The sequence below is a fragment of the Poromitra crassiceps genome (genome assembly GCF_964638095.1).
Source record: "Poromitra crassiceps genome assembly, chromosome: 5".
Lineage (NCBI taxonomy): Eukaryota > Metazoa > Chordata > Actinopteri > Beryciformes > Melamphaidae > Poromitra > Poromitra crassiceps.
The window spans coordinates 47,363,295-47,374,412 of NC_139642.1; the positions used below are offsets into that span (position 1 = coordinate 47,363,295).

Sequence of the window (11,118 nt, forward strand, 5' to 3'; positions counted from 1 at the left end):
TGTCAGGTACCACATGTTATTCTCTTATAATAAAGGGTTGGGTTACACATAAACAATAAGTCTTCCTGTTGTTTTCCCTTTCTCGCCTGGGAATTTTCGCAGGTTTCCAGCCCGACAAAAGAAGCTGTCATCTTTTCATTCCATCAGCAGCTGAAACCTAGAATCATGCTAACGTGCTTCCATGCAAACCTATAATTTCATCAGAAATCCCCCTGGGAAATGATTTTCTTTCTTTTAATAAAATCTATCTCAACATGATGATGTATCTCCAAAAACAATGCATGCTATGCATACTCCCAATATTTTTCAAATGAACATGTGCATCACTCATTCTTCAATCCATACAAATATCATCAGTGTAATAATGTATATGTTTTTTTTTTACCTGAATCCATTATTTTTCAAAAAGTGGATTTGTGTTGCTATATAGCGGAAATAGGTTTATGGCTTTTGGAAACATTACTCACTGAGGATCAAATCACATCACAGCCTTTGATGAGGGCTCCAATTTCCTGCCTGTGTAAAAACTGGAGCATCAAATTACTGCCAAATTCTCACGGGTTTTTGTGCTGCAGCCCAGATGGGGTGGTTTCCCTGTCTGTTTGTTGAGTCTGGATGGTTCGGGTTAATCAGATAGAGACGGCTCTATCAGGCAGATCTACGTGTGGCGGTTGGTCGGAGCCATTTAAAGTCTCTGAGCATAACCTGTTGGGACCTCTATCTAACAAGGCTCAGGAGATGGCTGTTGAAGAGGAATGGGTTATTGTGATGCATTGAGACTGTATTGATAACAGCATAGTGCAGAGGAGGATAGGACCACATGAAAAATGTATTTGAGTTCTGACTGAGATTAGGCTCTCACAAGTCTGACTTTAAACTCAAATTCTCACAGAATTCTAAAGTCAGGCTTCTGAGTTGAAACTGAGTTTATTCTCAGAACTTTAAACTCAGAATTCTGATTTTTCCCCTCCAAATTCTGAGAACATTAGGGCCACATATTTAATCCTCTCCCGTAGCTTACGCCGCACATAAACTAGACAGAAGTTTACCTTCGATTCATCTTCGTAGAGCTTTTCAAGTCTTTTACCTAGTTGTACTTGTTGAATTCTGATAACCATGAAAAATTAAAAGGCAATGTATGAATACTGTACAAGTTAAGACACTAAATTAGACATTGAAAATTGTTATTCAACATAACACCAAACTGGTAGTAGTCTGGCACATGTGTTTTCACACACACACACACACACACACACACACACACACACACACACACACACACACACACACACACACACACACGCACACACACACACACACACACACCTGTGCATAGTATATAACCTTAGACTTTCTTAAAGAAAGTCATGTGACTGCACACAAACACAGAAGTGGAGCACATGGCTATATGTTGGCTCAAGTAGGTCATTTGCTGGGTGGGATTTGTAAAATAAGCTAGATGGTAATGGGTTCACTATATGTATTCATTTCATGAGTATATGGCCATCTGATCCTATTTGCTCTGAATGGCACTTGTGTACTTGTAAGCGCTTCATATTTGATTTCAGGCCTGTCCTCATCAGAGGGAGAGATGAGTGATCCTCCAGCCAGTTGTGTTTCTCGGGGCTTTGTCCAGCAGTGGCCTATACAGCTTCAGTCTGCGCTCAGTCTGACACGTGAGCCAGGAAGCCCGGCTGGCTCTCCACACAGTGACGCACTGAAGATGTTGTTTGTTGACGACATCTGTATCAGATGCAGCGGAATCAAACACGGCACGCATATAATGTTCTTATAGATGTGATAAACGCACGCACATATTGACATTTTCCCTGGAATTCTGTTATAGGGAACAGTTTGGCCCCTACATTATTTCCTGTCAGCTAATTGTATTAGCAAACACTGCAACAGGAAGTAAACTAGGGTCCATTTAGAATGTTTATGTTGTCAAGTTGAAATGGTCTGTACACTGAATGTATGAAATATTAGGGACACTTCATGAAGCACACTGAGGAGGTGAATCCAGGTTTAAAAAAAAAAAAAGGCATTATCTCTCTCATTGATTCCATTTATTAAATCTGATACCACTCACCAAGGAGGAGATGGAGATAAAGAGAAGCAGATGATACAGTGATTCATCATAATATTATAACCAAACAACCAAATTAGGATTTATTATTTATGTGATCACACAAAAATTTAACCAAGTTCCAGACATATCTTCTTTTTAGTTTTTTGTGCATAAGCTTTTGTTACATACTGTAGCAGTCAGTAGTGTAATGTAACAAAGTAATAATACCTTTTCATTACTTTGTTACATTAGGCTATTTAAAGGAGAACTTTGCAGAAAATCAACGCTGATTTATTTTTGCACATCTCACACATATCCAAAAATTGTATTTTTGTGTGTGCCGACATTCATTTAGTTTGACGGTTATTGAGAGTTGATTTGAGTTAAGTTGTGGTCCAGTCATGTCATTCACTTATGCCTATAACCTCCAAGGCTTAGCTCCTACTGTTAGCATCCCCCAAAGTAACATCTCTCCCTATAGTGCATTGACGTGAGAGTGAAACTTACTCACTTGGCATGTTATCCCTGTTTATGCAGGGGTAAAGATAACAGTTTATTAACTCACTGACCTTTATCTTCTTCTTGACCTCCCCCTGCCCGGCTTGGCGTGGCGGTCGGATCTTTGGCACGGTAGCGTTAAGCTGACGCTGACAGCTCCATGGCTCGGATCCTAATGGTGCAGACACACTAGAAATGGAAGCAACGCAGCGCATCACGGAAGCGTAGAGCAAGAGCCGGGCCATTCACACCAGAAGCGCTCTGTTTTGCTCCGCCTCGGTCACAACGTGTACTGACTTGATGCCTGGCTGCACGCGGCCGCTCGCGGCAGGCATAAAGAATAGACCAGATGTGGAAACTCTCACTGCAGGGCACCGCACTGCGTCCGTTTCCAGTGTGTCTGCGCTATAAGTTGGACCAAGCTTACGCTTTGTTCACACCATACGCTGAAGCAAAGCTCAAGCCAAGCTGAAGCTGAGCTCACGCTAAAGCGGTCCCACCAGAAACACTCTCTTTTCCTCAGCGCCTGGCTCTGAGTTGCTCCTCTGGCCCCTACCCCCTCACAACTTGCACTGACTTCATACCTGGCACGTCGACTGCTGCACGCGGCACGCTTGGAAAATGGAACAGAAGCTGAAACTATCAGTTCAGCATAGCTTTAGCGTGGCGTGGCGTGCGGCTGGTGTGAACGAACTCGCCTGTTAACACGTTCACTGCCATTGACGAGATATCTCGGCTTACAGAATCCAACGGTTGACTGCCAAAGACGAGATATCTCGGCTTAAAAAAAAAAATTTTTTTTGACGGTGGGACGTGGATCCAACCCTTTTACGTCTTTTATACAAATATTGGAGGTATTGAATGTGTATAATCTATTTTACCGACCCACTGAGTGGCGACATGTCTCTCCAGAGTAGGAAGAGGCGAGCCAAAACTGGAGGGAAAAGCGCGAGGAAGCCGTTTTCATACTGTAAAATGGATGGCGAAAACGCTTTCACTTTCGCGCTGACGCACAGCGGTGGCAACGGTGGGGGGTTCCAAGAATAGACTGGATGCACACTTTGAAACACGCACCATAAATAAGCCCAGAATCGCAAGAGCTTGATCAGACCTCTCAACCGAAACGCCAAGAAACGAGCGAAACCCATCCAGCGAGCCCCATCCAGACTGCCAGGCAGCAGCCAGGCAGCAGCAACTCGTTTGTCACAGACCCGCTGCAGAGCCAAGGAGGGCGGAGGAGAACGCCCACGGAGGGAGGAGTTGGAAGCAGAGGGGGGTTTCCTGCTGTTATGGAGGAAATTACTGTTCAAAACTATTGTTTAGATGTCTGACGTCTTACTGATGCCAAAAATGAATGGTTAAAGTGACTGTTCTATCGAATTTCACAAAAAGCCGTTTATCTCAGAATAAATTTTCTGACGCTGAAACCATGCTGTATTCAACTGCTAATGCTTACATAACTACTAACTCTACAAACTAACTCTTTTAGACAGAGAAAGCACACATTCTATTAGTTCTTTTGAGATATTGTGTGTTCACAAAATCCTAACAGAAACGAATCCTCGGCTCTTGAAAGATGAGCCAGAATCCTCAAAAAAAAACCTTGGCAGAAGCTAACTACAGTATTGAAAAATGGCTGGCAGTGAATGTGTTAACAAGGACGCCGAAATGAAACTGCACGGCTTCAGCGTGGGATTGGCGTATGGTGTGAACGTGCACTTAGGCTTAATTTGTGCTGCTTTGCAAAGTCAGTAGATCAGTAGATTTGAATCACAAGTCAGCATTTCCGGGTTTTGCCAGAGAAAATCCCTTGGCTCCGATAGTATCATGGCAGAAGTCCGCCTCCCTGCATGCATTGGTACATCATTCAAAATGTACCGGCCACAAGCTGCATCACGCAAATAAGGAGGTCCGTGGTTGGGCAAATCATAAGCCTGTCACGCATTTTGTTTTGGACTTAAGCCCATGGCACAGCAATCAAACATTCTCCAACAAATATGGACAAATTGAGCGCCATGGGCTTTAGGGGGCGGTCCTTAACCACTTTTCAAGAGTGTGCACCAGACATTTAATCTGACGCTGCCAGATTGGTGGATGGGTTAGTTGCACATTCTGTGGCGCCAAATCTCATCAAGAGATCTCACGAGAGAATCCAGCTTGCTTGCAAGATCACCAGACATAGATATCTATCTATGGCTAGCTACTGCAAGACTAGATCGACATGAACATGAGTAGAAATGAATCAACGATGACTGCTTGCTTTTTTATTAACAGCACTTGATACAGACTATGTCAGATACTTTCAGATTTTTACTAAGTAAATATCAAGTGAATTTAACTTCTAGCAAAGTCATTTTCTGTTAAGGTCTGTATGTGTGGCTTTACTTCATACACCACTGCACATGATGGCTTTATTTTTAAAGCTTTTATTTTTAGGGTTCTTTCACAAGGTAAAAACACCACTCCGCTCACTTTGTTTCAACGATAACAGATAAATCAGGCCAAAGCACTCACAATCAATAGAAGTGGGAGAAAGTCTTTTAGCTCTGTGAAACTCGGCTCAACATATTAATGTATGTTAAAAGTGATTTCAGCAGCAAAATGAAAGGTGAGTGGGTCACCTGGAGGCAGAGCAACAAATGTAACGAAAATAGTTGGAAAAACTAGTACTTTTCCACTTTTGCCTTCTAATGCTGAAAACATCGCACCGTATGCTGACAACATCGCACTGTATGCTGACAACATCGCACCGTATGCTGACAACATCGCACCATATGTGGCGCCATAGCATGACTTTACTCTAAGTGATGCCTTGTGCCTCCAAATTACCCACACACAGCTCGGCATCAGAGCGCTTGACTTGACTTTTATGTTCCTGTGAATGTCGGCCACGGTTCTCTCCCTGTACCAGCTGATGACAGCTTAATTCCCTGACCGGGCCCCCCTGCTGAGGCCCGCCGTTTGTACGAGTTGACAGACGCAGATCAGACTGAGGAGAGATGAGTGGGAACCCTCTGAGTACGCTCAAGTTTCTGGGCACTGTGAAAAGATTTGTCCAGGCCATTCAGAGCTGATGGAGTTTCCCATATTCCCCGGTGCAGGTTTTTTTTTTCTGCTGAAGTGTTTGCATAATGAGTCCCTCTATCTGCCTCATGTGTGTGTGCGCGTACACACACACACACGCACACACGCACGCACACGCACACACACAGACACACGCACGCACGCGCACACGCACACGCACACGCACACACACATACACACACACACACACACACACACACACACACACACACACACACACACCTGGGATAAAGCATGAAAAACTGCCAAATGGTTTGTTTTCTGGAAACCGTGTCAAATGGCAGGTGCTTTCGAAAAATACGTGGCAGGCGATTGGATGAACCATCTGTCTATCACGGGCTCGCTCTCGCTGGTGTCACACCAAAGCCCGCCAGTAGCTGCCTCATAGGACCCTGATTGGTCCGAACTACTGGTCTTTCGGATTCAAACCAATAGAGGCAAAGTGACCGTCTATACTTCCTGCTTCAGGACTGTACCAGAGATTTTTATCCGCCATTTATTTTCCCATAGACATTTCGTAAAATGCTTATAAAAATAGTTTTACTTCGTAAAACCAAACGGTTCAGTTATATTTTAGTTGCAGATTAGTTTAAATCTACTTCTTTTTTTTTACATTTTGGTCTGAGTGAAATGTTATGTGGTCTCTCCTATTTCTAAATATATCTGAACCGTTTGGTTTGAACAAGTAAAACAATTTTTATAAGCATTTTACGAAATGTCTATGGGAAAATAAAAGGCGGATGAAAATCCTCTGGTACAGTGCTGAAGCAGGAAGTAGGCGGTCACTTTGCCTCTCTATTCACCTTATGCAGAAGAGACCGTCTGGCTTGAGAGACTAAAGTGGAGGAAGTGTAAATACAATCGGAAGTTCCGATTGTATTTAGGCTACACTTCCTGTTACTCATAAACCTAGTCTGACTCAGAATGTGAGTCAAACTAGGTTTGACCAGCAGCATTTTGAACAGGAAGTCGTGATACAATGGGTCAAGTGGGCGGGGCTGCATAAGGTAAATAGATTGTAGCGTAGCCAGATGGATTTGTCGTGTGATCGTGATCTCGTGAATCCAGCTGCCTCGCAAGGTTACATGAACTGAGCCAACAGGTGTGAAAAGGGGGAGTGAGGTGAAGGCGAGTAGGTGGGAGAGAGGGGAGTGAGGGTGAGTAGAGGGGGGGGGGGGGGGGAGTGAGGGTGAGTAGGGGGGAGAGAGGGGAGTGAGGGCGAGTAGGGGGGGAGAGAGGGGAGGGGGAGAGGGGAGTGAGGGTGAGTAGGGGGGGAGAGAGGGGAGTGAGGGTGAGTATGGGGGGAGAGAGGGAGTGAGGGCGAGTAGGGGGGGAGAGGGGGGAGTGAGGGTGAGTAGGGGGGGAGAGAGGGGAGTGAGGGCGAGTAGGGGGGAGAGAGGGGAGTGAGGGCGAGTAGGGGGGGAGAGGGGGGAGTGAGGGTGAGTAGGGGGGGAGAGAGGGGAGTGAGGGCGAGTAGGGGGGGAGAGGGGGGAGTGAAGGTGAGTAGGGGGGGAGAGAGGGGAGTGAGGGTGAGTAGGGGGGGAGAGAGGGGAGTGAGGGTGAGTAGGGGGGGAGAGAGGGGAGTGAAGGCGAGTAGGGGGGGAGAGAGGGGAGTGAAGGCGAGTAGGGGGGGAGAGAGGGGAGTGAGGGTGAGTAGGGGGGGAGAGAGGGGAGTGAGGGTGAGTAGGGGGGAGAGAGGGGAGTGAGGGTGAGTAGGGGGGGAGAGAGGGGAGTGAGGGCGAGTAGGGGGGGAGAGAGGGGAGTGAGGGCGAGTAGGGGGGGAAAGACGGGAGTGAGGGTGAGTAGGGGGGGAGAGAGTGAAGGTGAGTAGGGGGGGAGAGAGGGGAGTGAAGGTGAGTAGGGGGGGAGAGAGGGGAGTGAGGGTGAGTAGGGGGGGAGAGAGGGGAGTGAAGGTGAGTAGGGGGGGAGAGAGGGGAGTGAGGGCGAGTAGGGGGGGAGAGAGGGGAGTGAGGGCGAGTAGGGGGGGAGAGAGGGTGAGTAGGGGGGGAGAGAGGGGAGTGAAGGTGAGTACGGGGGTAGACAGGGGAGTGAGGGTGAGTAGGGGGGGAGAGAGGGTGAGTAGGGGGGGAAAGAGGGGAGTGGGATGAAATGGGTTGGAATACGGGGCGAGCGTAGGTGACAAAGGGGCTGGGTGATGAGAGGTTTGGGGCCAACATGAGGGACAGAGCTAAAAGGGAGCAGGATAGGAAGGATTAGGGGACTTGGAGAAGAAGGTTGTACTAGTCTGATAGAGGTCAGAGCTGGCAGCGGGCAAGGAAATCTGCAGGGCAGGGAGAGCGTTGTTTTTCAGCACCTCATTTTGAGATAAGTACCACTTTTAACACCGGCACCACACCTGGGGAATGTGGCTAATGCGATGCTGACCTTGTGACGATGACAGCGGGTAAACCTCTCTCCGGCGGCAGAATGAAGCAAGTGTACTTGATCTTCCTGCTGATGAGCGAGGCCGCTTCAGTCTCCGCGCAATTCAATGGATACAACTGTGACGCCAACTACCACAGCAGGTTCCCTGGTGAGGACGCGCTCAGGATAAATGGTGCCGTCGTCTACACAGCAGAACACTTTCAGAGCCTTCTCTCACTCTGACTCTAGATTGGGAGAAGAAGATGATGTGTCTCTCCTCTGTCGTCTAAGCGAGTGGTTTCTCCAGCAGCCCTGCTGCTTTTAATCAAGGACTACTTTACACCTTGGATCCCCAGGGCCAGGCTTGAATCTCACTGCCTCTATATAATCCTGCTATTTCTTATCTTATATCTCAGTGATTCTCAGCCTTTGAGTCCACATTAGAGCCATGCATTTGATGATATTTGACCCAAATCTGAGAATATTTGTATGTTTTTGTCCAGAATCTCATGACTATCTGTACTTTAGAGATAACAGTGAAGCTCTGATCAAAATGCATCTCCTTCTACATTCTCGAATTGTCTTAACTTATTCTAAATTTAATAATGCTGAAGTTGACCAATTCAGCAATTTGCTGGGGACCCCTTGGAACCCCCTCAAGGACCCCTGGTGGTTCCCAGAGCCCACGTTGAGAACCATTGTTTTAACCCCCTATTCCCTCTTCTTCTGTCTCTCCGTCTCTCATTCTCTCTCTCCTCCTCCAGGGGAACGGGACATTAGTGTGTACTGTGGGGTTCAGACCATCACCTTGAAGATCAACTTCTGCCCGGTGCTGTTTTCAGGCTACACTAACGCCGACCTGGCGCTAAACGGTCACCACAGTGAGGCCCATTGTCGTGGCTTCATCAACAACAACACTTTCCCCACCGCGGTCCTGTTCAGCATCAGTCTCAGCACTCTGGAGGCCTGCGGGAACAGTCTGGTGGTGAGGAAGTATACCCATATACAAAAAACGGTGTTAATGTAATAAACTAGCAAACTTCGTCATGTATGTTTATAGGCTTCAGGCAAAGCGAGGTGGTGGGAACCGCTGGATTTAGACAAGATGTTCCTCTCCACAGGTCACCGCAGCCTATGGGGCCAACGCCTATGGGAACATGTCTCTTGTGCAAATCGGGAATATCTCAGGCTACATCGACACCCCCGACCCACCAACCATTATCAGCTACCTGCCTGGCTTACTGTACAAGTTCAGTTGCAGCTACCCGCTGGAGTACCTGGTCAATAACTCACAGCTGGCATCGTAAGTCGCTGCCAAGAATTCCCCCCAGTGTCCTGAGGAGAAGTCGTCCTTCCATGAATCACCCACTGAAATTTGCTCTGATTTACAGCTTTGTTTATTGTGTTCATAAACTGCACAGACAATGATGTGACTGTGTGGAGAAGGCTGGATGGGGATTTGTTTCTTATGGTGTTTTCAAAAGTCTTATGTTCGTATAGCCTTCAAATATTTTCTCCATTCTTTAATTTCTTCATTCCTCAGTCTAAATCGTTATCTTTTAGTAACCGGAGTAAATACCGGTAAGCGGTTAGAGATTGATGATGTAGACGTAGCTCTTTCATTAGTCATGCTTTCAGAATGTTTGCTCACATCAGTAAAGCAAACATACATCATCTTTATATCTTTTCACAGTTCATCTGCTGCCATATCGGTCAAGGACAGCAATGGTACATTTGTGAGCACGTTGAATATGAACTTGTACAATGTGAGTAATATGTTCAGCATGCAAATATGTATTCATTTTAATTGCCTTTTATGAATTTGTGAGATTGGAATTTAAAGGCATAGTTATTTTTTTTTTAAAGTCTAGCCCTATTTGCTACTTACCAGTGATGATGTTGATTGGTAGCGTTCTTTCTCGACACAATCCACCCTGTTCCTCATAATAGCTCTGGAAAATGGGGGGGGGGGGGGGTGACAAATGCAAGGTCAATGGGGTCACGATTCTGTCTGTACAAGCTGACTGAAATGTACTTTGTGCGCACTGTGTGTGTGTGTGTGTGTGTGTGTGTGTGTGTGTGTGTGTGTGTGTGTGTGTGCGTGTGTGTGTGCGTGTGTGTGTGTGTGTGCACACTGTGGATGACATTTTACTGAGCCTCAGTCAGCTTGTCAGTACATACAGGAGCGTGACCCCATTGACCTTGCATTCGTTTTTGCCCAACTTTCCAGAGCTACTATGAGGAACAGGATGGATTGTGCTGAGAAAGAACTCTATACCAATCAACACCATCAATGGTAAGTAGCAAGTAGAGCTAAACTTGGTGAATACCTGCATTTCGTTAAGACATAGGCTACTGATGTAAACCACTACATTTTTGCTATAGTTACAAATATCAGTCCGATTGAGAATTTGATTCTAACTCTTTTCTGTACAGGACTCAACATACTATCACCCTCTCTCTATCCCAATGGCTGGACTGGCTTTGAAAACCAGAATATTCGCTGCCGTCAAAGCCACAAACCTGGATAAACGGTACCAGATAACATTGAAACATTCTTCATCATAACTGAATGTTGACTTTTGATCTAACTTTCACTAAAAAAGCTCTACTATTGCTCAAATATTGCTCAAATTACAGTTTCACAAGCTAGTATCAGTCAAATTACTTCTGTAATGCAAGGTATGTAAGGTGTAAGATACCATTTCAGGTCATACTATGAACTTGAAGTCAAACATTACCCGTCATTCACCGCGGAATTTAAGTGATTCTGCCTCTTTACCACTATATCATCTTTTTTCTGATTCAGCACTGTCCTCTATGGCTTGCCTCCATTCATTGTGTGCTATTACTGCACTGTGTGAAGGCGCCAGTCCACAGCGGTGAATGACAGATCTGTGCTTTCCCTTGTGCAGTTAGACCTCTCTCCTCCAGCCACTCACAGTTTGGTCTCTCCGCAGATGGAACATCTTGATGGACTACTGTTATACAACCCCCTCAGGGAATCCCAACGACCAACTACGCTATGACCTTTTCTTTGGGTAATCTCGCTTCTTTCCCCCCAAAAGATGAGATGACTGGATAAACCACAAAAGGGCCCCATT

At 46.0% G+C, this 11,118-nt stretch overlaps 1 protein-coding gene across 1 annotated transcript in view; it reads left to right on the plus strand.

Annotated features, from left to right (window-relative positions):
• Positions 1-8,044: 8,044 nt before the first annotated feature.
• LOC310776788 (zona pellucida-like domain-containing protein 1) overlaps positions 8,045-11,118 on the plus strand; it is a gene marked incomplete at both ends in the record, with an annotated part of 5,033 nt that continues 1,959 nt past the window's right edge. Inside the window, 6 exons of the mRNA XM_083636965.1 lie at positions 8,045-8,183; positions 8,779-8,999; positions 9,136-9,317; positions 9,708-9,780; positions 10,451-10,548; positions 10,975-11,055. Coding sequence (XP_083493091.1) covers positions 8,045-8,183; positions 8,779-8,999; positions 9,136-9,317; positions 9,708-9,780; positions 10,451-10,548; positions 10,975-11,055 — 794 coding nt within the window. The remainder of the gene's footprint in view (positions 8,184-8,778; positions 9,000-9,135; positions 9,318-9,707; positions 9,781-10,450; positions 10,549-10,974; positions 11,056-11,118) is intronic.